The 25,725-nt window shown below is 44.1% G+C and overlaps 1 protein-coding gene across 2 annotated transcripts in view; it reads left to right on the top strand.

Annotated features, from left to right (window-relative positions):
- The window catches only part of LOC115460223 (factor VIII intron 22 protein-like), an 86,996-nt gene that overhangs the window by 50,819 nt on the left and 10,452 nt on the right, over window positions 1–25,725 (top strand). The window contains exons 5-11 of one of the 2 annotated variants that reach the window (XM_030190036.1): window positions 7,203–7,271; window positions 8,873–8,993; window positions 9,976–10,068; window positions 17,653–17,717; window positions 17,924–18,005; window positions 22,974–23,020; window positions 23,103–23,158. In XM_030190036.1, the coding sequence (XP_030045896.1) occupies window positions 7,203–7,271; window positions 8,873–8,993; window positions 9,976–10,068; window positions 17,653–17,717; window positions 17,924–18,005; window positions 22,974–23,020; window positions 23,103–23,158 (533 nt within the window). The remainder of the gene's footprint in view (window positions 1–7,202; window positions 7,272–8,872; window positions 8,994–9,975; window positions 10,069–17,652; window positions 17,718–17,923; window positions 18,006–22,973; window positions 23,021–23,102; window positions 23,159–25,725) is intronic. The other variant, XM_030190037.1, reaches the window with a different exon arrangement.

Below are 25,725 nucleotides of genomic sequence, written 5' to 3'. Positions count from 1 at the left end.
TCTATGCTTGTGGCCACAATTCAATCCTACCAGCTCTAAACGAGCATTCACTTGAGGAACACAGTGAAGCAAATGGCGGACTTGGTTGATAAGCTCCCTCCAGAGCAGGCCAAGCCTTTTCAGGAGGTGGTCAGGCAGCAGAAGGCTTGTCGTAAATTCCTGTCCAGGGGTGCTTACGATTCTTTTGATGTTGCATCCAGAACCGCTGCCCAAGGTATAGTGATGCACAGACTCTCATGGCTGCGTGCCTTTGACCTGGACAATAGAGTCCAGCAGCGGATTGGGGATGTCCCTTGCCGGGGGGGGGGGGGGATAATATTTTTGGTGAGAAAGACGAGGAAGTGGTTGATCAGATCATGCAGCGAGAAACCGCTATGGACAATCTCTCCTGCCGTGCGCCTTCTGCTACTACCTCATCAGGTAGACGTTTTTTCCGGGGAAGGAAGAATGCTTCCTTTGCTTATAGCGAGCGTAGGTACAATCCTCCTTCTCGACAGCCTTCTCAGGCTCAACCCCAGTGCGCTCGTTCTCGTCAACAGCATGCACCAAGGCCGGCCCCTGTGGCTCCCCAGCAAAAACAAGGGACGGGCTTTTGACTGGCTCCAGCTGAGCATAGCCGCTATAAAGGTGTCCGTGACGGACGACTTGCCGGTCGGGGGGAGGTTAACATTTTTTCACCAAAGGTGGCCTCTCATAACCTCCGATCGGTGGGTTGTTCAAATAGTCTGGTTAGGATACTCCCTCAATTTGGTCTCCAGACCTCCAAATTGCCCACCGGGAGCTCAGTCCTTCAGCTTCCAGCACAGGCAGGTACTTGCAGAGGAACTCTTCACCCTTCTCAGCGCCATTGTGGTTGAGCCCGTTCCACCAGGGCAAGAAGGGCTGGGATTCTATTCCAGGTACTTCCTTGTGCAAAAGAAAACAGGGGGGATGCGTCCCATCCTAGACCTAAGGGCCCTGAATAAATTCCTTGTCTGAGAAAAGTTCAGGATGGTTTCCCTGGGCACCCTTCTTCCCATAATTCAGGAAAACGATTGGCTATGCTCTCTGGACTTAAAGGATGCCCATACACACATCCTGGTACTTCCAGTTCACAGGATGTGTCTTTGATTCCGTCTGGGAGCGCAGCACTTCCAGTATTGTATGCTGCCCTTTGGTCTGGCGTCTGTGCCCAGAGTCTTTATAAAATGCCTGGCAGTAGCAGCGTCGCTACGCAGACTGGGAGTGCATGTGTTCCCTTATCTCGACGATTGGCTGGTGAAGAACACCTCAGAGGCAGGAGCTCTACAGTCAATGCAGATGTCTATTCAACTGCTGGAGCTACTCGGGTTTGTTATAAATTACCCCAAGTCCCATCTTTTCCCCGTTCAGCAACTCGAATTTTTAGGAGCTCTGCTGGATTCACAGACGGCTCGTGCCTATCTTCCCGAGGTGAGAGCAGACAATCTTCTGTCTCTAGTTTCCATGGCCAGAGCGTCTCAGCAGATCACAGCTCGGCAGATGTTGAGACTTCTAGGCTATATGGCCTCCACAGTCCATGTGACGCCCATGGCCTGTCTTCACATGAGATCAGCTCAATAGACCCTAGCTTCCCAGTGGTATCAAGCTGCAGGGAATCTAGAGGATGCAGTCCGGCTGTCCACCAATTTTCACAATTCCCTTCAGTGGTGGACAGTTCAATCCAATTTGACCTTGGGACGTCATTTTCAAATTCCTCAGCCACAAAAAGTGCTGACCACAGATGCATCTCTCCTGGGGTGGGAAGCTCATGTCGATGGGCTTCACACTCAAGGAGTTTGGTCCCTCCAGGAAAAAGGTCTTCAGATCAATCTCCTGGAGTTGCGAGCGGTCTGGAACGCTCTAAAGGCTTTCAGAGATCGGCTGTCCAATCAAGTCATCCAAATTTAGACAATCAGGTTGCCATGTACTACATCAACAAGCAGGGGGGCACCAGATCCATGTTTAGGGAAGCCGTCCAGATGTGGCTTTGGACTCGCCGTCACGGCATGTTTCTCCAGGCTACTTATCTGGCAGGCGTAAACAACAGTCTGGCCGACAGATTGAGCAGGATTATGCAACCTCAAGAGTAGGCGCTCAATCCGGGCGTCGTAATCAAGGTCTTCTGAGAGTTGGGCACCCCCTCGGTGGATCTTTTTGCCACTCAGCTCAATCACGAGGTCCCTCAGTTCTGTTCCAGACTTCAGGCCCATGACAGACTAGCGTCAGATGCCTTTCTCCTTCATTGGGGGAATGGCCTTCTGTATGCATATCCTCCCATACCTCTGGTCGGGAAGACTTTGCTGAAACTCAAGCAAGACCGCGGAACCATGATTATGATTGCTCCCTTCTGGCCGCGTCAGATTTGGTTCCCTCTTCTTCTGGAGTTGTCCTCCAAAGAACCGTGGAGATTGGAGTGTTTTCCAACCCTCATAACTAAGAACGAGGGGGCGCTTCTGCATCCCAGCCTCCAGTCTCTGGCTCTCACGGCCTGGATGTTGAGAGCGTAGAATTCACTTCCTTGGGTCTTTCTGAGGGTGTCTCCCGGGTTCTGTTTGTTTCCAGGAAAGATTCCACAAAGAGGTGCTACTTTTTCAAATGGAGGAGGTTTGCCGTCTGGTCTGATAGCAAGGCCCTAGATCCTCGCTTTTGTCCTACACAGACCCTGCTTGAATACCTTCTGCATTTGTCAGAGTCTGGTCTCAAGACCAACTCCGTAAGGTTCATCTTAGCACAATTAGTGCTTTTCATTCTCGTGTGGAAGGTAAACCTATCTCTGGACAGCCTTTAGTCGTTCGCTTCATGAGAGGTTTGCTTTTGTCAAAGCCCCCTGTCAAACCTCCACTAGTGTCATGGGATCTCAACGTCTCAACGCCTCCTTTTGAGCCACTGAATTCCTGCCATCTGAAGTACTTGGCCTGGAAGGTCATTTTCTTGGTGGCTGTTACTTCAGCTCGTAGAGTCAGTGAGCTTCAAGCCTTGGTAGTGCATGCTCCTTATCTCAAGTTTCATCACAACAGAGTAATCCTCAGCACGCACCCTAAGTTCTTGCCGAAGGTGGTGTCAGAGTTCCATCTGAACCATTCAGTTGTCTTGCCAACATTTTTTCCCCGTCCTCATACCCGCCCTGCTGAATGTCAGTTGCACACCTTGGACTGCAAGAGAGCATTGGCTTTTTATGTGGAGCGGACAAGCCCTTCAGACCATCCGCTCAAATGTTTGTTTCTTTTGATCCCAACAGAAGGGGAGTTGCAGTCGGGAAACGCACCATCTCCAGTTGGCTAGCAGATTGCATTTCCTTCACTTATGCCCAAGCTGGGCTGACACTTGAGGGTCATGTCACGGCTCATAGTGTTAGAGCCATGGCAGCGTCGGTGGCCCACTTGAAGTCAGCCACTATAGAAGAGATTTGCAAAGCTGCAACATGGTCATCAATCCACACATTCACATCTCACTACTGCCTTCAGCAGAATACCCGACGCAACAGTCAGTTTGGGTAGTCGGTGCTGCATAATCTGTTCGGGGTTTAGAATCCAACTCCATCCCCCTAGGCCCATTTTTATTCTGTTCCAGGCTGCACTCTCAGATGTTCTAGTTCGTAGGTCAATCCTTCTTATGTCCTCGCCGTTGTGAGGCCCAATTGACCTTTCTTTGTTGTTTTGAGTGAGACTGGGAGCCCAGTCTTGAGAACAAGCAGCCTGCTTGTCCTCGGAGAAAGCGAAGATACATACCTATAGCAGGTATTCTCCGAGTACAGCAGGCTGTTTGTTCTCACAAACCCGTCCACCTCCCCTTTGGAGTTGTTTTCCTTTACTTCTTGCTTTTGGATATAACTGAGCGGGACTCTCGCATGACGGGCGGGAAGATGGCCGCGCATGTGCGGTGCGCGCACCCCGTGCACCAGAAGGTTCTCTCAAAGCTTTGAGATATTTTTGCTATGTTCAATGGTGGTGCCTGGACATGGCTTGGCATTGGATATCTGGGAATAATGCTGATAGCGGCTAAAAAAAAATGCTCACCACTGCCAGCTGAATACCAGCCCCCTAATGTCTGGAACCTCTAATTTGGATAGTTTGGCAGAGTAGGCTAGCCTGTTCTGTAGCAGGGTTTACGGTCACAGTGTTGTTACACAGGAGTTATGAGTAGTGTCAGTATCTTCCTTCAACCATCTGGAGTTGAAATACTACTACTACTACTACTACTTATCATTTCTATAGCGCTACCGGACGTACGCAGCGCTTCACACTTGAACATGGAGAGACAGTCCAAATCTGTTAGAAAGGCGCCCCTCACCTTCACTGCTGTCCTTCAAAGCAAGGTGGTGAGAATGTTTGCTTCAGAGGTTACTTATATCAACAGTCACGATGCCATGAAATACATAGCAGTGACCTGGGAGTCACTGCCTCTTCTTCTACTTTTTTTTTTTTTATTGGGCCATGCTGTAATGACTCAAAAAAATTGGATCTTTATCTTTGTTAATAAAGATAAAGATGTAACTTTTAAAAAATTGTATAAAAATATTAGGGGTAATAATCAGCTGCGGAGGTCAGTGTTTGCTTTAAATGCCAACTGCCACAGTTATTGAATACCTAGATATCCACACTAATTATCTGGGTATGACTTCACTGCCGGTACTTATGGGTACCAGTGATACTCAGACCGGTACCTGGATAGAACAGCTTTTTTATTTTCCTTTTTTTATCCAGGCAGTTCCCTGGTTAGTGGACTGAAATTAGCTGCTAATTGAGTGAATTCACACCCTGCACATGCTCAGCCACCAGACAGCCCTGGCACTACCCAGATAGTACATTTTTAAAATTTTTTTCTAAAAAACTAACTATACCTAATCTCAGTGCACTGAGATTAGGTATAGTTAGTTTTTTTAGAAAAAAGTAAAAAAAAGGTTTCATGATGTAGGTCTTAGAAACAAGTTGGTAGAAACCGGACAGCATTTAGCTGCCCAGGAAGAGTGTATTTGAACTACCCAGATAGTGCCAAGGCAGTCTGCTGGATTTTTAGCAGCATTATCCGGGTAGTGCCACTGAAATCCAGGCATGAGCCTCGTGGAAGGGAGTTACCTAGATAGGATCTGCTGCATCAACCTCATAATTTCTTGGGTTCCCACTTTATTTGGTTCTTTATTGATAGGAGAGTGAGGTTTGTAAGTGATTGGTGCTGGGAAGGAAACAGGGAAATAGTGAATAGGGGAAGGGATCTGGGTGATGGAGAGGGAATCTCAGAGGAAAAAAATGGAGAAGTGCCATCAGGGAGGATGGATAGAGGTCTCCCCACTTCCTTATTTAGATTCCCATCACTCTCTCATGACATATTCTCCCTCCCACATACAACCCAGAGTCCTAAGATACCCTCATTCACTAATTTGTCCCCTTGCTGTTGATTTTTTCTCTCTCAAATTCTGTTTTGCTTCCCTCATCCCTTTAGTTATTATTTTGTCCCTTCTCACTGAGTGGAGGAGCAGCTTAATGGTTAGTGTAGTGGCCTGAGAACCAGGGGAACTGGGTTCAATTCCCATTACAGCTCTTTGAAGAAATAGTGTGTTTTAAGCCTGTAAAATGTATAGGATATTTTCCTGTCTTAAATATGTCTGAAGTTTTGGCCAGCAGATGGTGCATGTTTATGCTTAAAGTTGTTACAGAGGACTGACTTCTCTTTCTTTTAGTTGGCACACAGATAATAGGAAGTGCCTTGCAGTGATGAAACCAGTTTTTATTTGAAACTTGACTGTTCTGGGCTCTGATTGGCCTGGAGTTTTGAAATTACCCACAGATACTGGCTGTTGCTTCAGTTTCAGTGTGGGAGGTGAGAGAGAGAGAGCTCTTTGCTGAAGTCCTGTGAAAAACAGTTATATTTGATAACAGGTGAACAGCTATGTATGTCCTGATCTCCCTAGGTACTTTCTAGGAAGTATGAAATATTTAGTTAGTTTTCTAATTGACCCATTTTTCCGTTACTTGTTACTGTTTGCTAATTGCTCATTTTTTGTCCACTGTTCAAATTCTGAGAATAAACATGTTTGTTTGTTCTGCCTGTCTGGACTGATAAAGAATCCTGGTGGTTTGTGTATTGGGTTTGTGAGTGCTTTCTGGGAACTGTGGGACCACTGGGAATGTGGTCTCCAGTAACCTAGAAATCACTGGGGGTAGTTTGAGAGTGAGAGACTTGCCCAGAGGCATTTGTCACCCATTTGGTGGGAGGAGGGTGCTAGTGTAGAGCATGAGCGGCAGGAGCAGGCGGACCTGAGCTGTGTTGGGGATAGACCCTCTAAGTGGCTGCGGGGTAATCCTAGGTGGGTGGCTAGGTGTTTCGTGAGAAGCTCCTTGTGACTTTGGGCAAGCTACTTAATCTTTCATTGCCCCAGGTATAAAGCAAGTACCTGTATATAATATGTAAATTGCTTTGACAGTAACCAAAGACATTCGGTATGTCAAATCCCAACCCCTTTCCCTTTCTTCCCCTCTGAACTCTCATTCATGCAGCATATGAGGAGGAAGAGGAGGACGATAGCGCCAGTGCAGCATCTCAGCTGTGTCCTTCCTGTGACTGGTGTGTCATATTTTGAACTGTGCAGGACACAATAGTGCTGTGCAAGCCAAAGTGTGACACTCTGGACCAGCAGAAGAGGGGGGAGGAGGTGGCCTGAGGAGCTTTACTGCTGCTTATTGTCATCTTCACAAGATGGATCGATGCAGGGAGGAGGAGGAAAGCAAAGGATTGCAGCAGCTACTGTTGCTGCTGCACACAGAAACTTGACACCAACCTTACCATGCCCCAGACCTTCAGTCTACCATGGAGGTTGGGGAATTCTATAAGGGCTGGATTTTACAGCTGATGCAGAAGACCAATTGCTGTGCCTGCCTCCACAGACCTAAAAGAAACTAGCATGTTTTTGTTTTCTGACTTTCTCTTAACTTTACAAACCACAAGACCACAGCAGATGCAGTTCTGTGTATATTTGTATGATTTTCTTGATGTTCTCTTCCTCCTCCTCCTCCCTCCCCCACATCTCTAGGTTGTGGCATATAGTGAGGAGCATCTAGTATGGCCTGACTCTTCACTGTAGGCATGCACTTAGCAAGGAGGATGCTTCTCCTCTGGGACATATGTATACAAATTGTAATTTGTGTTTATATGGAAGCACTTCCTTGTTGTTTTTATATGTTTGTTCTATTTGTTTCTACCCCTAGGTTTATATTGAACTTAACCAGCCTGTGATGGCAGCCAGCCTGTGCTTAGAGTTGGGAAATGCCCTGAAGGTTTGTATGAGACACACTATTTTTTAAATCCACCATTATTGTATTTCTACCTGCTGCTTCTTGTATCAAAATCCTTCTTCACAGTTTCTGGTACTCTTTCCTTCACTCCTAATGAGTCATACAGTAGCATTCTTTAGTGAGGCAAAAATAATGTTTCTTCATGAACTATATTGAACACTACTCTTTTGTTAGAGAATTTCTCTATTTATTCATTTAGTCACACTTGGAAACTGCATCTCTGAACCACTCTACAGGTGTATGGCATACAAACATTACAATTACAATCAGCCAGTGAACAGCCTCCCATCTGACAGGTCTCAGAACTAATGGATATTCATGTCTAAATTTTCTGCCATGTTTTTTTTCCTCACCAATTCCCTGCAATCCAGGTTGAATATCAATATTTTCTTTAATTAGGCACACAAATGGATGATATAGTCACATGGTGCCAGGATGAAACAGTTCTCCTGGAACTTGGGGCTTAAAGTTCTTAGCATGTACATGTCATCAGTATATCAATTTTTATAATACATCATTACTGACATGGTTTCTCTTTCTTATTTGTTTTCCATTGTTGTTTTTATTTGTCAAAAAAAAAAGAAATACAATCTGGTCCATATTTAAAATGATTTAACTGGCCAGAAATGGCCACTAACCAGTTAAGCCGCTTTTTTGGGGATATCCAGTAATTTTCAACCAGTTATCATTGCTGAAAATTAGCAGTTAGCACCTAAGTGAAAACCAGCTATTTTGGGGGTGTTGCTGGGCAGAGTCAGCACTTAACTGGCCAGGGTAACCGCATAAAACACAGTCTTGTCTTTATGCAGCCACCATGACCAGTTAAGTTCTGAATATCGACTTAACCAACTATGTGTTAGTTGGTGCAACATAAACTGGATATTCAGTTCCGAAGCCCAGACATGGCCTGGCATTGAATATCCTGGAGTAACTCCAGCAGTGGTCAGCAAAATGCTTACCACCACCAGCTAAATATTTACAATATTTTTGTCTTTTAGTTTATATTTATTTTTCTTGTGAAGAAGTTGTAGCAGATGAAGTCCAGTGTTTAACCATTCCTTCAATGTAGTAGAAAGCGCCAGAATGTTGACATGCACTCCATGTGCCTGGGCGCAGACTGTAACCAGGTTGAATGTAAACACTATGAACAGTTGCTCTGTGAGCTTGGAATTATTACCTTGATCGACTCTACAATCTTGAGGTGGAGAAGATAAGGAAGGAAGGAGAAAAAGAGCAGAGAAGGTCATCATCTGCATAGAAATCAGCTGACTGTGCATACTCTGGTAGCTTCTCCTCTGCGGATGTTGCCTCTCCCTTTTTGCATAGTTCTTCCTTGAAGGAGAGAGAGAGCTCTAAGCCGGCTAAGAATCATTTGATTGTAAACTTTTTCTAGTCTGAAAGTTAATTGAGGAGGGAGGGGCATTAGGCGGAAAGTCTGCCTAGAGCACTCAATACTCTTGCACCGGTGCTGGACCAGGAGCCGCCTTCCTCTAATAAATGCTTCCTGCTTAGTGTAGTTTCTAGCTCATACACTTGCTTCCTAATACCCTGCTCCAACAACAGATTTCCTGTTGTCTTGGCAGGAGATGAATAAGCTGGGAGAAGCAGTGGTGTACTTTCAGAGAGCTGCGGAGTTGCAGTCCCAGGTCCCTATCGAGTGCTTACTGTCTCTGGGATATGTGGCTTCCTGCAAAATAATGACACGTAAGTAGAGGTGTGGCTCGGTCTTTAAAAGTACAGGTGTAGCAGGAAAATTTTGCTGCTGGTATTTCTGCTGTTTTTCATAAATACCCTGCATTGTTCAGTGTGTCACTGGGTACAGTGACACACCAAGTGAATGTGATTACATGAAACCAAGCTTTCTGATGGATGGATTGATTGTTTTTATGTTAAACCATCTTTATTAAAGCATACAGTAATAGCATTCAAACAACAGCACAACCAATACAAAGATTTTCTTATATAACAGTATAGTATGTCCCTTAATCCTCCCTTCCTCTCTCATTCCCTGTCAAATTTTGCTCATCTGCTTTGGATGTTAAGGAGTACATTGTGCAACCATGTTGTTAATAAACCCAAATAGCCAAAACCCTTTTAGTCACTTTCTTTCCAACTTGTAGAACTGTTAATCATGCCATACGTAAAATAAATCATGCATAACATGCCTCCACAGTGCTACCATAGGGGAATCTGGTTTTTGATTATTTTTTAATTTGCACCAGCAGAGTTATTTCTATTAAAAAAAAAAAACCCTCAACACCAATGGGGATCAGCAAGCTAAGTTGTTAAAATTCTGAAGACTCTGCTGCCCTTTTCCTTTCTCTGAATTCCCTGCTCAGTTTGTCTGATCTGTGCATATTATTAAAGCTGGCATTACTATTAAAGTGTTTCACTAAATAATGGAAGCAGAAAACCGATAGCGAGCAGACTGTTTTTGCAGAAGACAGTGCAAAGTTTGAACTTGAATGGTGATGACAGTTACTTCTACATAAAGTACCCTGAAGTCTTCAACAGTGCCTGTGTGAATCAGGTTAAAGAGAACTGACAATGAGAATCTGAAACAAAACCGAATTGACATTATAGTTTGGCAGAGTCTGGATGTTTGTTCTGGTGATATGTTCAGGTGTCAGATGAAGGGCTCACAGTTGCAATGTGGGTAATTATTCCACCTCTTCTTTGCGTACAGGGGATTATGATGGTGCACTGGCGGTGTTCACAGAAATGCAGCTGTTGGCGCAAGACAAAGGACTTCATACATCTGGTAGTAATACCCCTGTAGGTAAGCAGTTTATTTGGATGATTTCAAGGACATAAGATTTCTTGATGAAATCAAGGACAGCTTCATGGAACAGCTAGTTCAGGAGCCGACAAGAGAAGGAAAAATACTAGACTTAGTCCTTAGTGGTGCTCATGATCTAGTGCAGGGGGTAACGATACGAGGGCCGCTTGATAACAGTGATCATAATATGATCGGTTTTGATATTGGCATTGAAGGAAGTGAAACTAGGAAATCAAGTACGCTAGCGTTTAACTATAGAAAAGGTGATTACGACAAAATGAGAAAAATGGTGAAAAAAAGACTGAAAGGAGCAGCTCGCAGAGTAAAAAACTTGCATCAGGCGTGGATGCTGTTTAAAAACACCATCCTGGAGGTTCAGGACAAATATATTCCACGTATTAGAAAAAAGGGAAAAAAGACTAAACGTCAGCCGGCGTGGCTAAACAGTAAGATAAAGGAAATCATTAGAGCCAAAAAACAATCCTTCAGAAAGTGGAGAAGAGAACCAACTGAAAGTAACAGGATAGATCATAAGGAATGCCAAGCCAAATGCAAAGCGGAGATAAGGAGGGCAAAAAAGGACTTTGAGAAGAAATTAGCGTTGGAAGCAAAAATACATAGTAAAAACTTTTTTAGATACATTAAAAGCAGGAAACCGGCCAAAGAGTCGGTTGGGCCGCTGGACGAAAATGGTGTTAAAGGGGCGATCAAGGAGGACAAAGCCGTAGCGGAGAAATTAAATGAATTCTTTGCTTCGGTCTTCACCGAGGAGGATTTGGGGGGGACACCGGTGCCGGAAAGAATATTTGAAGCGGGGGAGTCGGAGAAACTAAACAAATTCTCTGTAACCTTGGAGGATGTAATGGGTCAGTTCAGCAAGCTGAAGAGTAGTAAATCACCGGGACCTGATGGTATTCATCCCAGAGTATTAATAGAACTAAAAAATGAACTTGCGGAGCTACTGTTAGAAATATGCAATCTGTCCCTAAAATCGAGTGTAATACCGGAAGACTGGAGGGTAGCCAATGTTACTCCGATTTTTAAGAAAGGTTCCAGAGGAGATCCGGGAAATTATAGACCGGTGAGTCTGACGTCGGTGCCGGGCAAGATGGTGGAGGCTATTATTAAGAATAAAATTGCAGAGCATATACAAAAACATGGACTGATGAGACAAAGTCAGCACGGATTTAGTGAAGGGAAGTCTTGCCTCACCAATCTAATGCATTTTTTTGAGGGGGTAAGCAAACATGTGGACAATGGGGAGCCGGTTGATATTGTATATCTGGATTTTCAGAAGGCGTTTGACAAAGTGCCGCACGAAAGACTCCTGAAGAAATTGCAGAGTCATGGAATCGGAGGTAGGGTATTATTATGGATTAAGAACTGGTTGAAAGATAGGAAGCAGAGAGTAGGATTGCGTGGCCAGTATTCTCAGTGGAGGAGGGTAGTTAGTGGGGTCCCGCAGGGGTCTGTGCTGGGTCCGTTGCTTTTTAATGTATTTATAAATGACCTAGAGATGGGAATAACTAGTGAGGTAATTAAATTCGCCGATGACACAAAATTATTCAGGGTCGTCAAGTCGCAGGAGGAATGTGAACGATTACAGGAGGACCTTGCGAGACTGGGAGAATGGGCGTGCAAGTGGCAGATGAAGTTCAATGTTGACAAGTGCAAAGTGATGCATGTGGGTAAGAGGAACCCGAATTATAGCTACGTCTTGCAAGGTTCCGCGTTAGGAGTTACGGATCAAGAAAGGGATCTGGGTGTCGTCGTCGATGATACGCTGAAACCTTCTGCTCAGTGTGCTGCTGCGGCTAGGAAAGCGAATAGAATGTTGGGTGTTATTAGGAAGGGTATGGAGTCCAGGTGTGCGGATGTTATAATGCCGTTGTATCGCTCCATGGTGCGACCGCACCTGGAGTATTGTGTTCAGTACTGGTCTCCGTATCTCAAAAAAGATATAGTAGAATTGGAAAAGGTACAGCGAAGGGCGACGAAAATGATAGTGGGGATGGGACGACTTTCCTATGAAGAGAGGCTGAGAAGGCTAGGGCTTTTCAGCTTGGAGAAGAGACGGCTGAGGGGAGATATGATAGAAGTGTATAAAATAATGAGTGGAATGGATCGGGTGGATGTGAAGCGACTGTTCACGCTATCCAAAAATACTAGGACTAGAGGGCATGAGTTGAAGCTACAGTGTGGTAAATTTAAAACGAATCGGAGAAAATTTTTCTTCACCCAACGTGTAATTAGACTCTGGAATTCATTGCCGGAGAACGTGGTACGGGCGGTTAGCTTGACGGAGTTTAAAAAGGGGTTAGATAGATTCCTAAAGGACAAGTCCATAGACCGCTATTAAATGGACTGGAAAAATTCCTCATTTTTAGGTATAACTTGTCTGGAATGTTTTTACGTTTGGGGAGCGTGCCAGGTGCCCTTGACCTGGATTGGCCACTGTCGGTGACAGGATGCTGGGCTAGATGGACCTTTGGTCTTTCCCAGTATGGCACTACTTATGTACTTATGTACTAATAGGTGTGATCCATCATAGTTGCTGGCATTTTGCAGAGTTTATTTTTCACATGTGAATCAGGTATTTTTTTCTGGCTTTTCTTTTGTAGTTCTTGTCTTGTTCGTGAATTTGATAAAGTTCTCAGCATCATCCACTTCGACATTGACAGGTCTCAGAACTAATGGATATTCATGTCTAAATTTTCTGCCATGTTTTTTTTCCTCACCAGTTCCCTGCAATCCAGGTTGAATATCAATATTTTCTTTAATTAGGCACACAAATGGATGATGTAGTCACATGGTGCCAGGATGAAACAGTTCTCCTGGAACTTGGGGCTTAAAGTTCTTAGCATGTACATGTCATCAGTATATCAATTTTTATAATACATCATTACTGACATGGTTTCTCTTTCTTATTTGTTTTCCAATGTTGTTTTTATTTGTCAAAAAAAAAAAAGAAATACAATTTGGTCCATATTTAAAATGATTTAACTGGCCAGAAATGGCCACTGACCAGTTAAGCCGCTTTTTTGGGGATATCCAGTAATTTTCAACCAGTTATCATTGCTGAAAATTAGCAGTTAGCACCTAAGTGAAAACCAGCTATTTTGGGGGTGTTGCTGGGCAGAGTCAGCACTTAACTGACCAGGGTAACAGCATAAAACACAGTCTTGTCTTTATGCAGCCACCATGACCAGTTAAGTTCTGAATATCGACTTAACCAACTATGTGTTAGTTGGTGCAACATAAACTGGATATTCAGTTCCGAAGCCCGGACATGGCCTGGCATTGAATATCCTGGAGTAACTCCAGCAGTGGTCAGCAAAATGCTTACCACCACCAGCTAGATATTTACAATATTTTTGTCTTTTTAGTTTATATTTATTTTTCTTGTGAAGAAGATGTAGCAGATGAAGTCCAGTTTTTAACCATTCCTTCAATGTAGTAGAAAGCGCCAAAATGTTGACATGCACTCCATGTGCCTGGGCGCAGACTGTAACCAGGTTGAATGTAAACACTGTGAACAGTTGCTCTGTGAGCTTGGAATTATTACCTTGATCGACTCTACAATCTTGAGGTGGAGAAGATAAGGAAGGAGAAAAAGAGCAGAGAAGGTCATCATCTGCATAGAAATCAGCTGACTGTGCATACTCTGGTAGCTTCTCCTCTGCGGATGTTGCTTCTCCCTCCTTGCATTGTTCTTCCTTGAAGGAGCAGCCCCTGGGATCTTCTAAAGCATTGTGAATCTCTGTCAAGACTTCCAGGTCTAAAGCACAGTTGTCTTCAACACCCTCGCAGGTTTGAGTTTAATGACATTTCAAAACTGCCCTCTAAAGTGCTGGAAATGCAAACACCTAAGCGCAGCTGATCGTCAGTGCATAGTCTCTAAATGCAAATTAAGACAGATTTCTTCTGTGCTATCTAAGAAGCTTAGACAACATCATATTGCCAACCTAAGTCTTACAATCTCCATGCAGACACCTCTGCTGTCTCTCAGCTTAGAAAAAAAGTGCACTGCACACCAGATAATGATGTTCCAGTGCAACGCACACCAGTGCAAATTGTGATAGTTCCAGCGCAGTGCAGGAATCATTGCACACAAATCTGTCCAGCACTGAGCCAGTGCAGATGACATCTTGTTCTCCAGACATTGGGCAGGCATCTAAATTGATGATCATCACAACAGTCATCAACCTGACTTCTGCTGGCACCCACTCCAGTTGGTCACAGTAGCTGATGCATCTTCTCCCATCAGTTTTGCTGCCTCTACCAGAGCAGCCACAGTCATTTCAATAGAAGATGTTGTAACAGTTTTGTCAAGGACTACTGAAAAGATCTTACACTGGTCCAGGATTAGGAACTGAGTATAGCATGAGTGTCCCAATTCACAGGCATTACCCATGAGAGACTCATATTCAAGATCCTATAGTGTCTTTTCTATAGGGACCTGCTGTATCTCCTCCTTCACCACATTTGGAAATTTCTCAGTATGAGCTTGAGGTTTACCCAGATCCTGATTTCATGAGAATCTGATCTAGCATGTCTTCCTCCTCACAGTGAATCTCCCTATAAGTATCTCCTTTAGCCGAGATTCGTTTAGCACATGTCCAGAAAGATGCGGTTTCTGTTACAGCTGAAAGTATAAGATTATAAGTACATAAGTATTGCCGTACTGGGAAAGACCAAAGGTCCATCAAGCCCAGCCCTTCTGGAGAGAAGGTGGAGGAGGCTGTGGACCTCATCAAAAAGCACACTGATACCATCAACACACTCTCCTGGTAAGCACCTTCTGCACCCTTCTCAACCAGGAGGTTTTTGGGCAAGTCAAACAGGGTTCCCTATTACAGAGTCGTAAGTACACTCCTTCTGGCCCCATCAGTAAGCTTAGTCCCAGTGCGCTTGTTCTCATTAACACCTAAGCCTCAGCCAGCTCCCCAGTCAAAGCAAGGGATGAGTTTTTGACTGGCTCCAGTAGATCATAGCCACATTCACAGTGACTGTCCCAGATGACCTGCTGGTGGGAGGGAGGCTGAGTTTTTTTTCCCAAGAAAAGTGGCCACTTATAACCTCCGGCCCATGGGTTCTTCAAATAGTCCATCTCAGTTATGCCCTTCATTGGCATCACAGACCACCAAATTGCCCTCCAAGAGCATCTTACTTCAGCACTCATCACAAAGAGGTTCTTGCAGAGGAACTCCATCCTTCTAAAGGCCCATGCGGTTGACCCCATTCCACCAGAGCAAGAAGAAAAGGAATTCTATTCCAAGTACTACTTATCCCAAAGAAGATGGGGAGAAGGGATGTGCCTCTTTTTTATGTTGTGCCTGCCAGAGTGCCCTCAAACTCATTGTGTATGAGGTAGAATTGTTTATGTGTTGTTGATATTTTATTCTACCTATTCCGGATATTTGCAGAGAGGGGATGTGTCCCATCCTAGACCTAAGGACCCTGAACAAATTCAGGATAGTTTCCCTGGGCACTCTTCTTCCAATGATTTGGGCTCAGGATTGGCTATGCTGTCTGGACTTAAAGGATGCCTACACGCATATCCTGATACTTACAGGTCACAGGAGGTATATTCAATTTCAGTTTGGAACACATCACTTTCAGTACCATATGTTGCCTTTTGGCAGCTCCCAGGGTGTTCACCAATGTCTAGCGGTAGTCACACCATTGCTATGCAGACTAGGAGTTCATGTGATCCCCTACCTGGACGATTGGCTGGTGAAAAGCACGTAGAAGAATGGTGCTCAGGAGTCCATGCAGAGAACTATTTGGGTGCTTTTAGTGGGCTTCGACAGCAACTCCAGCAGTTGGAACATAAGCACTGGGCTGGGCGGACTTCTATGGTTTATGTCCCAGAGATGCCAATGAAAGACCATAATCACATTCATTGTTGTTTTAATCATGAATTGATAATGACTTTGACTGTTGGGCAGATGGACCGTTCAGGTCTATATTTACCATTACTTACTGTGTTACTATTAATCCTCTCTGCTCCCAGGCTGATGCGCAGACCTCAGCTCTGACACAGGCATGAGTATCAGAGGTCACCTGGCATGTGCATGTGGCAACCTCTTAGCACACTGTGCCAGTGAATCAGAGACAAGTCTTGCATGTGCGCACCAGAGTGTTCCAAGGTCCAACTTCCGTTCCATCCTTGCCTGCAGTGCTGCAGCTTGAACCCAGAAAGAGACTGAGAGAGCTGACCAGAATTTTTTTTTAATGTACCATTAAATTCTTGAAGGGACGGGTGGGGACAGGTTAAATTCTTGTGGGGATGGGTAAGATTCCAGCGGGGACAGATGGGGATGGGTAAGATTCTAGCATGGATGGGCGAAGACGGGTTACATTTCTGTCCCACATGCAACTCTCTACTCCTAAAATGGACCCTAGCATCAGGTAACTATGATTTGGATTATTTTTCCCAATGTGCATCAATTTATATTTGGCCATATTAAATTTCATCTGCCATTTGGATGCCCAGTCTTTCAGTTTCCTAGGGTCTTCATACAATTTTTCACAATGTCATGTGTTTTGACAACTTTGAATAGTTTTGTGTCATCTGCGAATATAATCACTCGCTCATCATTTCGATTTCCAGATCATTTATAAATATGTTAACTATCACCAGTCCCAGTACAGATCCCTGCGGCACTCCACCATTCATTTAACCCTACCCTCTATTTTCTGTCCAATAACCAGTTCCTAATTCACAGAAGTCATTGCATAATTTTATAAAAGCTTTATAACATAATGCCACTCCACTTATTTTATCTGGCCTATCATTTTAATGTAGTTTGTACCCTGATATCACAGTATTCCACTGGTTATCCTCCAGGTCTCTAAGATATCTGTTCTAGGTATATCATCATTTTATGCTATATATTCTAACTTTCTAGTCTTATGTTTTAGACTTCTTGCATTCACATACAGACAATTCATAGTATATTTTAAAAATTATATTCACATCAAAGGCAATTCTATAAGCTGGCACTTAAATTTTGGCATCAATAATGCAAGTAGGCTATAGAATATTAGTTCTTGTGTGATTAGTGCCAATATTTGAAAGCTTCGTGAATAAGTGCTAGGCGTTGTTCTTTAACTGATATGTGTAGTGTGCAAAGAGGGCATACATGTGAGCATGTTATAGGCATACTATTATTTCTATGAAATTTCCCACTGTGATAATATTCCTAACGATAGTACTTCCAATTACATATTTTTTTTCATCATTGCATTCACTAATACAGAATACTTTCTTTCTTTAATTCAGGGGTAGGAAAAGCCTCAGTGATATCAAGTAGCTTAAATTCAGCTCCCTTTCCTTCTAATCATCGGCTCAAAAACCTCCCCTTGTTTTATTTTTAAAAAATTTATTTTATAACTCTTCGGAACGGCTTTCCAATTATGTCAACCAGCTCAGTCATTACTTATTAAAATATATTGTCCATTTTGTATCACTTATATGCCATGGGAGAAGAAGTAGGAAAAAAAGCTCAGGACAAATAGAAAAAAAGAAATGAAAAAATAATCTAAGCCTCTTTCACCAATCTGTGTCTTTCTTTCCAGGGGCTTTCCTGGATGTCATTGTGAAGTGTGAAGTGTCTCGGGTACTGCTTCTCATGCTGTTGCAGGTAAGAGGCTCATTCACTTTTTTGTGACTCACTTAGAATGGGGATTCTTTAATATGAACCCCAGAAATGAGTTTAGTGTGGAAAGAGGAACATAAAGTTATAGAAAACTTGCACTTTGGTCAAGCAGCAATATAATTCAGCACATAGGTAGGAAAGCGCATGTATCTCAACCATTTTTCTTACCTATAACTATGTGTTTTCTTTAGCCGCCACCTCAAAAGTTGCTGCCAGAGCATGCCCAGACACTGGAAAAATATGACTGGGAGTCTTTTGATAATCATAGCCATGGTAAGCTCGCAAATCATTAGGTAATTTAAATATTTTTAGCATACTATGGCAGCCTTTTTAGAAGGATTGGGCAGAATTTGCACATGTAAATAACCTACTAATGTAAGTAGCAATTCTAGAAAAGCCACTGTTTACACATGTATATCCATAACATGCACGGAGAAGAGGCCTGAAAAGTATGCATCTATTTCTTGTTTTGCAATGGGAATACATGTATATTTTTTTGAAAATTGCCTTTTTACACCTGCTCTAAGTCACACGTAAGTTTCAGCTAACTGCTTGGTTGGACGTGGATTTGGAGGAGCCATTCAAAGTCACACGTAAGTTACAGCCAACTGGTTGGTTGGATGTGGATGTGAACTTGGAGGAATCATTCAGGGACTATTTTGCTTACCTCTAAGAGGTTTAAAAACCACCTCAGAAAACCAAAAATTAAAGTTTTGGAGCTCAACCCATTATTTGGCTTTCTTGATGTCCAGTTTTTTTTTTTAATCCAGCACTTATGTATGTAATTGCTGATACATACACATTTACTCTTTAAGTCTGTAAACTTAGCTCTTAAATGTAAACCCCATTTGTGCTCTAAAATTATAGAATACCAGTACTTACTCACGTGAATGTTATCTTTATGTGCATAATTGCTAGGTTCATGCTCGATGGTATTCTATAATATGAACTCACAAGTCGCATAGTGCTTAAATGCAAGGGGGCATGCACAGGAGAGGTGCAAGGGGGGGGGGGGATAGGTCATTTTGAACATTTATACACGCAGGCTATCAAATACTTGAATTTACATGCTAAAGTGCTACATTGAGGTATGCACAATTACCCCTGCTGTTGACATGATGTTTACAGAGCTGGGGCCACAGATGACCTAGATAGGGCCATAGCTCATGCTTCTTTACATTACTCTTATGCAAGATACAAACAGATCCTTAGCTTTATATTAGCAGTTGGTGATTTCATGCAGGTGCAGCCAATCATTCATCAGCAAACAATTAGATAAACAGGTCACAGAATTCAGGTGGACATAGCTATTTTGTAAATAATCACAAAGGTAATCACAGCAGACAGATACGTGTAGAAACAGTGGGGACTGTCGTCTGCCCCTGCCCAAGGGAATACAAGGGCAGCTGCTGATTAGACATCAGCTCTGATGTCGCAAGGCCATACCCAAGTCTCAGCACTGATGTTGGGAAAGTTCTGAGTCCCTGCAGCAAATGTTGTTGCAGGCAACCTAAGATGGGGTCTTGAATGAATCTCCCAAATGGAATGTCCCAACAAAAAGTCCCAGTAGGCAAAATCTTGCATTCCATTTTGTCACCAAAGGATCAGTCCAGACTAATGGGTTATGCCCATCTGCCAGCAGGTGGAGATAGAGAACACGTGTAAACCATTCTGGTTTGCTATGCAATAAGTGACAAATAAACAGTAATGAGATGTGCCATATAATGACCTGTGCAGTATAGCTCAGCCAGTATTCTCTATCTCCAGCAGGCGAATAGACGTTCCCTGTGCAGCTTTGTGACTTTTCTCTGTGGTCTCCTCCCCTGTTGCCAGGCTGTGCCTTGGGTGTGTGGTTCTAGGTCCCTGCCTGTGGTGCTGAATTTTTTTTTTTTTTTTAACAGGTGGGGCATTCCCCCCTCCCCCTCATCCCCGCCCCCTCCACCTCTCTCCGAGTTCCAGGCCCCCTTCCCTCCCAGTTCCAGTCCCTCCGAATTCCAGGCCCCCCTCCCTCCCCTCTCTCTCTCCCTCCCTCCCCTCCCTCCCTCCTAGTTCCAGGGTCCCCGTCCTCCCTCCCTTCCAGTTCCAGGGTCCTCCCTTCCTCCCAGTTCCAGGGTCTCCCCCCTCCCAGTTCCATGGTCCCCCCCTCTCTCCCTCCCAGTTCCAGGGTCCCCTCCCTCCCAGTTTCAGGGCCCTCCCTCCCAGTTCCATGGTCCCCCCTCCCTTCTTCCCAGTTCCAGGGTCGTCGTCCCTCCCTCCCTTCAAGTTCCAGGCCCCCTCCCTCCGAATTTTAAAAGTCATCCTGACTTACCTTGTCGGGGTTACGGCGGCCGGCAGCAACGTTAAAAAGCGTGCAAGCTCGGCACTTACTTCAGTTTTCCCTTCTCTGTCTCTCAGCTCTGGTCCCGCCCTCATTTCCTGTTTCCGCAAGGGTGGGACCAGAGCTGAGAGACAGAGAAGGGAAAACTGAAGTAAGTGCCGAGCCTGCACACTTTTTACCGTGCGAAGTAAGTCAGGATGACTTTTAAAATTCAGAGGGAGGGGGCCTAGAACTGGAAGGGAGGGAGGAACGACGACCCTGGAACTGAGAGGAAGGGGGGACCCTGGAATTGGGAGGGAGGGGCTTCCCGCCTCCCTGCTTCGAATAGTAACATCTCCTGACGTCAGGCAAGCAGGCTTCTACTGCGGGAGAGTGACGTCAGGTGATGGTAATGAACGCAGTGAGACACATTGGAATGTTGCAGGAGCAAATTATTATATTAGATTAGTTGAGAATTAAAAATTAACTCCCCCATCAAAATATAAATAAAAATCATAGCAATATTTACAGCAGCCGGCTTCAAACTTATGTATATGTACACTTTCTCACCATAGAAACATGACGGCAGATAAAGGCCATATGACCCATCCAGTCTGCCCATCCTCTGTAACCCCTAATTCTTCCTGTTCCTAAGTGATCCCACATGCTTATCCCATGCCTTTTTAAATTCTGGAGCATTTATACTGGTGGACTGCACCATTATACAGCCTGTGGTATTTTCCTTGCAATGTGCAGGAGGCTCAACTCATCTACGGAGGCAAATACAAATACTTACAAGTCCACTCTCTCAATCACCTTATACATGAATCATCGGCGGCACCAGTCAGTGTCTCTGTCTCCTCACACTGGACCGTCTGCATTCGCGGTCATCTGCACACCTTTCTTCAGTGCTGCAGGCACCACCCAGTTAAGGACTGGTCGGGACGTTCTATTCCATGTCCTCCACAGAATTGAAGGTCTACCGCCTGAGGCAATATCCCCTATCCCAATTGCTCCTTATATGGGGCACCAAAATGTATTATCAACCCTTTTGCCTCTAAAGGGAAGCTAAACAAAACAGAAGACTGAAAGAAAGCCCTTCTGGCAAAGGAAACACTCTAAAGATTAGTTTTTCTCTTTTATAATAATGCTAAAATTTATTAGAGTAAATAAATAGTTACAATAAAAGTTCTTTTATCCCAGTATTACAGAAAATTGAATTCTTATTTGTATCAGTCCAAATTTCAGTATAAGGAAAATAAAATCTCTCTCTCTTTCTCTCTCTGTGTTTCCTTTGGAAGCTATCAGACTCTGACTTGTACAAAACGTGCATAGCCAGAATACTGAAGCTTAATTTTGTCCAATCACTTAATGCCTTATATTTTCTCTCGTACTTATCTGGTATTCTTCAACTCTGACCTCTAAGGTCACCTTCACATAATTCAGCTTTTTATTTTTGGTATTTTTCCCAATTATCCATCATTTGCCCTTTGTAACCTCCCTCCCTCGAATACTTATCACTCGTCCTTCACTGAAAATGTCTCTGTGTTAATTCAGAGTCTGTTTAAAACAAACGGAGGTTTTAAAGTTTATGGCCTATTATTTTAGGCCAAGCAAACCTGTCTGTTAACTTGGCCCTGAGAAAGCCAAAAAGACACAGGCTATAGCTATAGATCATAGATAAGGGAATAAGTTATATGTACAAAGTTGACCGATCTGCAAAACCAGACAGCTTTATACTAAACAGTTTCCAGCGTTAAAGGCAGCAGTTGTTCTTGAGATGTTCTCCGAGCATTGGGAGGGAATACCAAATGACCTCGTTTACATCCATTTGACTACATTTGAATATGATTTGCAGCCATCTTTGACAAGCATGTTTCCTGCACTAGTACTCTCTGCCCACATTAATGCTGGCACTAGTCCAGTGCTAATTGCCTCTAGTGCCAGCGTTAGGTTTTGAGCATTGGGGCCTTAGATTGTAAACCCTCTAAGAACAGGAAGATGCCTACTGTACCTAAATGTAACTCTTTGAGCTACTAATGAAAACGGTGTGAGCTGAATCTAAATAAATAAATCCAGTAGTACAAGCTTATTGACGTTTGATAACTGTTACTTTATAGTGTTCATTCACTACAGACTCTTAGGAAAGAAATACTCTTTTGGAATCAGCTCCACTTTCTTTAGAATCTGATGTTTGTTTATTTATTGGGATTTATTAACCGCCTTTATGAAGAGATTCACCCGAGGCAGTGTACAGCAGGTACAGTTTAACATAAAACTTACAATATTGTTAACAGTATAACAATAGTAAAATGATTAATATAAATATAAATTAGTTAAACTTAAAAACAGGAAACTGAAACCTAATAATAGGACTACCATAAAACTGGATCAAAAATATACACATTTAAAAGCACTGGAATTCAAATAACAGAGATATAATACGATGTCAGCATAATACTAATTAAATATCTAATAAGCACACAATTAGAACATTCAAACAACACTGCTGTGATACTTATGCTTTTCTACAATACAGTTTACCATGTAGCCAAGGGGCCAAATGTCAATATATAGATGGGATCAAGATTTGTGGTACTTAGTCGGTTGGGATAAATAGATGGGTGGCTAAACTCAATGCAAGTTCTTTGTACAATTAAACAAGATATAAGGAACTGATCTAAGTTGCAGTGTGTGTAGCAAGCTAGTCCAAGTGCAGAATGAGTGTATTGTCAGTCACCCTATGTTCCTTGAAGGCCTTTCATCAGGGTGCTGATCATGCGATGAGAGCCTGCTTTAGCTCATAAGATCTCATAAGAGCGTGTTTCAGAGTTGTTGGGGTTCACTGCTGGAAGCGGAGTCCGCCTTTTGTGATGATGTCTGAATTTTTTTTTCTTTTCCTTCATTAGTTGTTTATTAATAGTTTGGTTATTTGCTTTTACTAGTGAACTATCTGCCAGAAGGCGTGTTTCTGCTGTTACAGTCTGTAGTGGTAAGTCTTGCAGTGTAATTTCTTCAGTGTTTTTGCTATTGTTTTACAGAACTTACATTTTCCTTCATAATTTTTTATTCAGATGGCCTGCCAGGAAAAGGATATTGAGTCACTAAAGGTTCTGCAAGTGGAACTCTGGTACGTGTTGTCACTTTAGCTACTTGCTACAAATGGAACACCTAAACATGTAACTCTTTCCCAGATTGAAACCACTTGTGATCAGCATGCATTACAAGACCCAATTAGGTATAGTATCATTCTCCTTTGACAAGCAGGATGTATGTAAACACACAAGTGGAGATGTCTTTTAACAAGCAGGATGAACTTCTCTCTCCCAGAGCTGTAAAACGTTTCTGGGTATGTGTGGGGAGTTTCTTCTGGACTCCAAGCCCCAAGGACAGTAAATGAGTATAGTCAGTGGCGTACCAAATGGGGGGCGGTGGGGGTGGTCCGCCCCTGGTGCACGCCGCTGGGGGGGGTGTCGCACGCCTGTCGGCTCTTCGTTTTCATGCTCCCTTTGCCCCGGAACAGGTTACTTCCTGTTCCGGGGCAGAGGGAGCATGAAAACGAAGAGCCGGCAGGCGCACGGCACCCACCCCCCCCAGCGGCGTGCACTCGGGGGGGGGGGGGTTCTTTGGCCAAGGGGGGGGGCATCGCGCTGTTCTGGGGGGGTGCTGCACCCGGGGGGTGGGGCGCATCGGCAATCCGCCCCGGGTGTCAGCCCCCCTAGGAACAAAGTACAGTATCGATTATCTGACCTTCGCTAATCCAACCATCCAGCATATCCGACAGATCCTCTGGTGACATCATCGCATTTCTATGAAAAATATTTGTTTTAGAACAAGCAGATATATAGTAATTATGTTTAGGGCTCCAATCATGCTGCAGAATGTGCTATAGTGTTATTAATAAACAATTTTTGAAAATTGGGAACTCTAAACATGAGTTATGTTACTGCCTTTACGGAGAGATTTTTGCATTGCTGAGCAGTAGCGTAGTAGCGGTTGTTTCAAACACGGGCAAAGTGATTTACACAGCAAAGGACACTGTAATCTTTGGATTCAAGTTTCCTTTTTGTCAACTTTGGCCTGACAGGCTTGTTAACCCCTGAGGCAGGCTCATACACAGAAACACGGCCGTGTCGGTTCCTTCTATCTGATAGCTACAGTAAAGGTCCTTGAGTATTGGATATCCTCTTGGTGTTCGCCTCATTCTTTTGTTTGGTATATAAAATATATTACATTTAATTCTAGAAGATTGTATTTTTAATGGTACCATTTATTTTGTAGTAAGTGTATTTGGACAATTTTGTTTCTCCGAGGACAAGCGGACCTTCCTATTCTCACATGTGGGTGATGTCATCCCGACAGAGCCCAGTGTGGACGCTGATTAGCTTAAAGTGTAGAAATTCTAGCAGGGTACCACTGTGCATGTGCTGATGCTTTCTTACCCAACGCGGGAGCCCGGGTCCTCCAGTCTTTATTTTTCCACGGAGCTGTGAGGACGTGCATTGTGTTCTCTCCTTTATGCTGCGCTCTTGATTTCAGTGCCTTCCCATGCGGGTGTTTTTTTGTTTTTCCCTCTTCAGGTACCTTCCTGCTACTTTTTTTTAAAGTTCTTTTTCTGCATTTTTAGGTTTCCTTTCTTTTTCATGAGTGACTGTGTGGTTAGGCTGCAGCCCCATCCTCGTTTTTTTGTGGCTCAAGATTGAGAAGCTTAATCTAGCTGACATTCTTTTTTCGATGTCCAAGAAGACTCCCAGTGGCTTCAAGCAGTACTCCAAGTGTAGGTGCGTGATTTCTGTCGCTGACGTGTACAATTGGTGCATCAAATGCCTTGGGCCATATCACCCTCTGTGATCTCTGTTTGCATTTGCAGGTGAGAACCCAGAGTGCATCTTTTTCGCTCTTCGAAGGCTAGACCATTGTCTTCGGCACTGGTGGCATTGACCTCCATGGCTGTTCCAACATTGGCATCGAGTGTGTCTCCACCTGCCTCGATACCGGGCGCTGTTAGCAGGCCCTTGGTCTGGTCAACATCAGACCTTACACCAAGGAGATGCTGGATTCGGCGGCATCCTCATTGGCACCGGGAGGAGGGGGGTGCCAAAGTTCTGTTTATCAGGGAAAGACCAAGAAGCATAAGCATTGGTCATCCTCAATGCATAGTGCCGAGAGCACCAAGGCATCAGATTCTCCAATGCCCTAGAATCGCTGGCATAGGGAGGACTTCTTTCTCTCTGTGGAAGTGGTGCCGGTATGCCTATCATCAAGCAGCCAGGTCCCCGCTTCTAGTTTGGCACTGACACCTTCTCAGACTGCCTGTGCCCCGGCTCCCATGCCTTTGCGGATACCAGCCTTCGATGAGCGGTTCCAGAGCATGTTCTGAGAGGAGCTGGCGCAGTTGCTGCAGGGAGCTCCTGCTTTAGGCATTGAGGGCATTTGAACCCTCAGCAGAACAGCCCCAGGCCCTCTCCAAGGCTCTGTCAATGTCAGCACTCAGATCCTCGACGCCAATGCCTCACAGTTGAGGTCTGGGCATGCAGTGCCCCCTCCTACAATGGGGGAAGAAGCTTCCTTGGAGTCTGATGGAAGGACTGCATCTTGAGGCTCTTCAGAGTGTGGATTTTGTTCCACTAGGTCGTGGCTGGTGCAGACTCAATTCCCTGATCCTTAATATGAGGAGTCGTCTGACTGGGACCATTC

Source organism: Microcaecilia unicolor, chromosome 1, assembly GCF_901765095.1.
Source record: "Microcaecilia unicolor chromosome 1, aMicUni1.1, whole genome shotgun sequence".
Taxonomy (NCBI): Eukaryota; Metazoa; Chordata; class Amphibia; order Gymnophiona; family Siphonopidae; genus Microcaecilia; species Microcaecilia unicolor.
The sequence above is the reverse complement of the archived record's forward strand: the minus strand, read 5'-3'. Positions and strand labels throughout refer to the sequence as shown.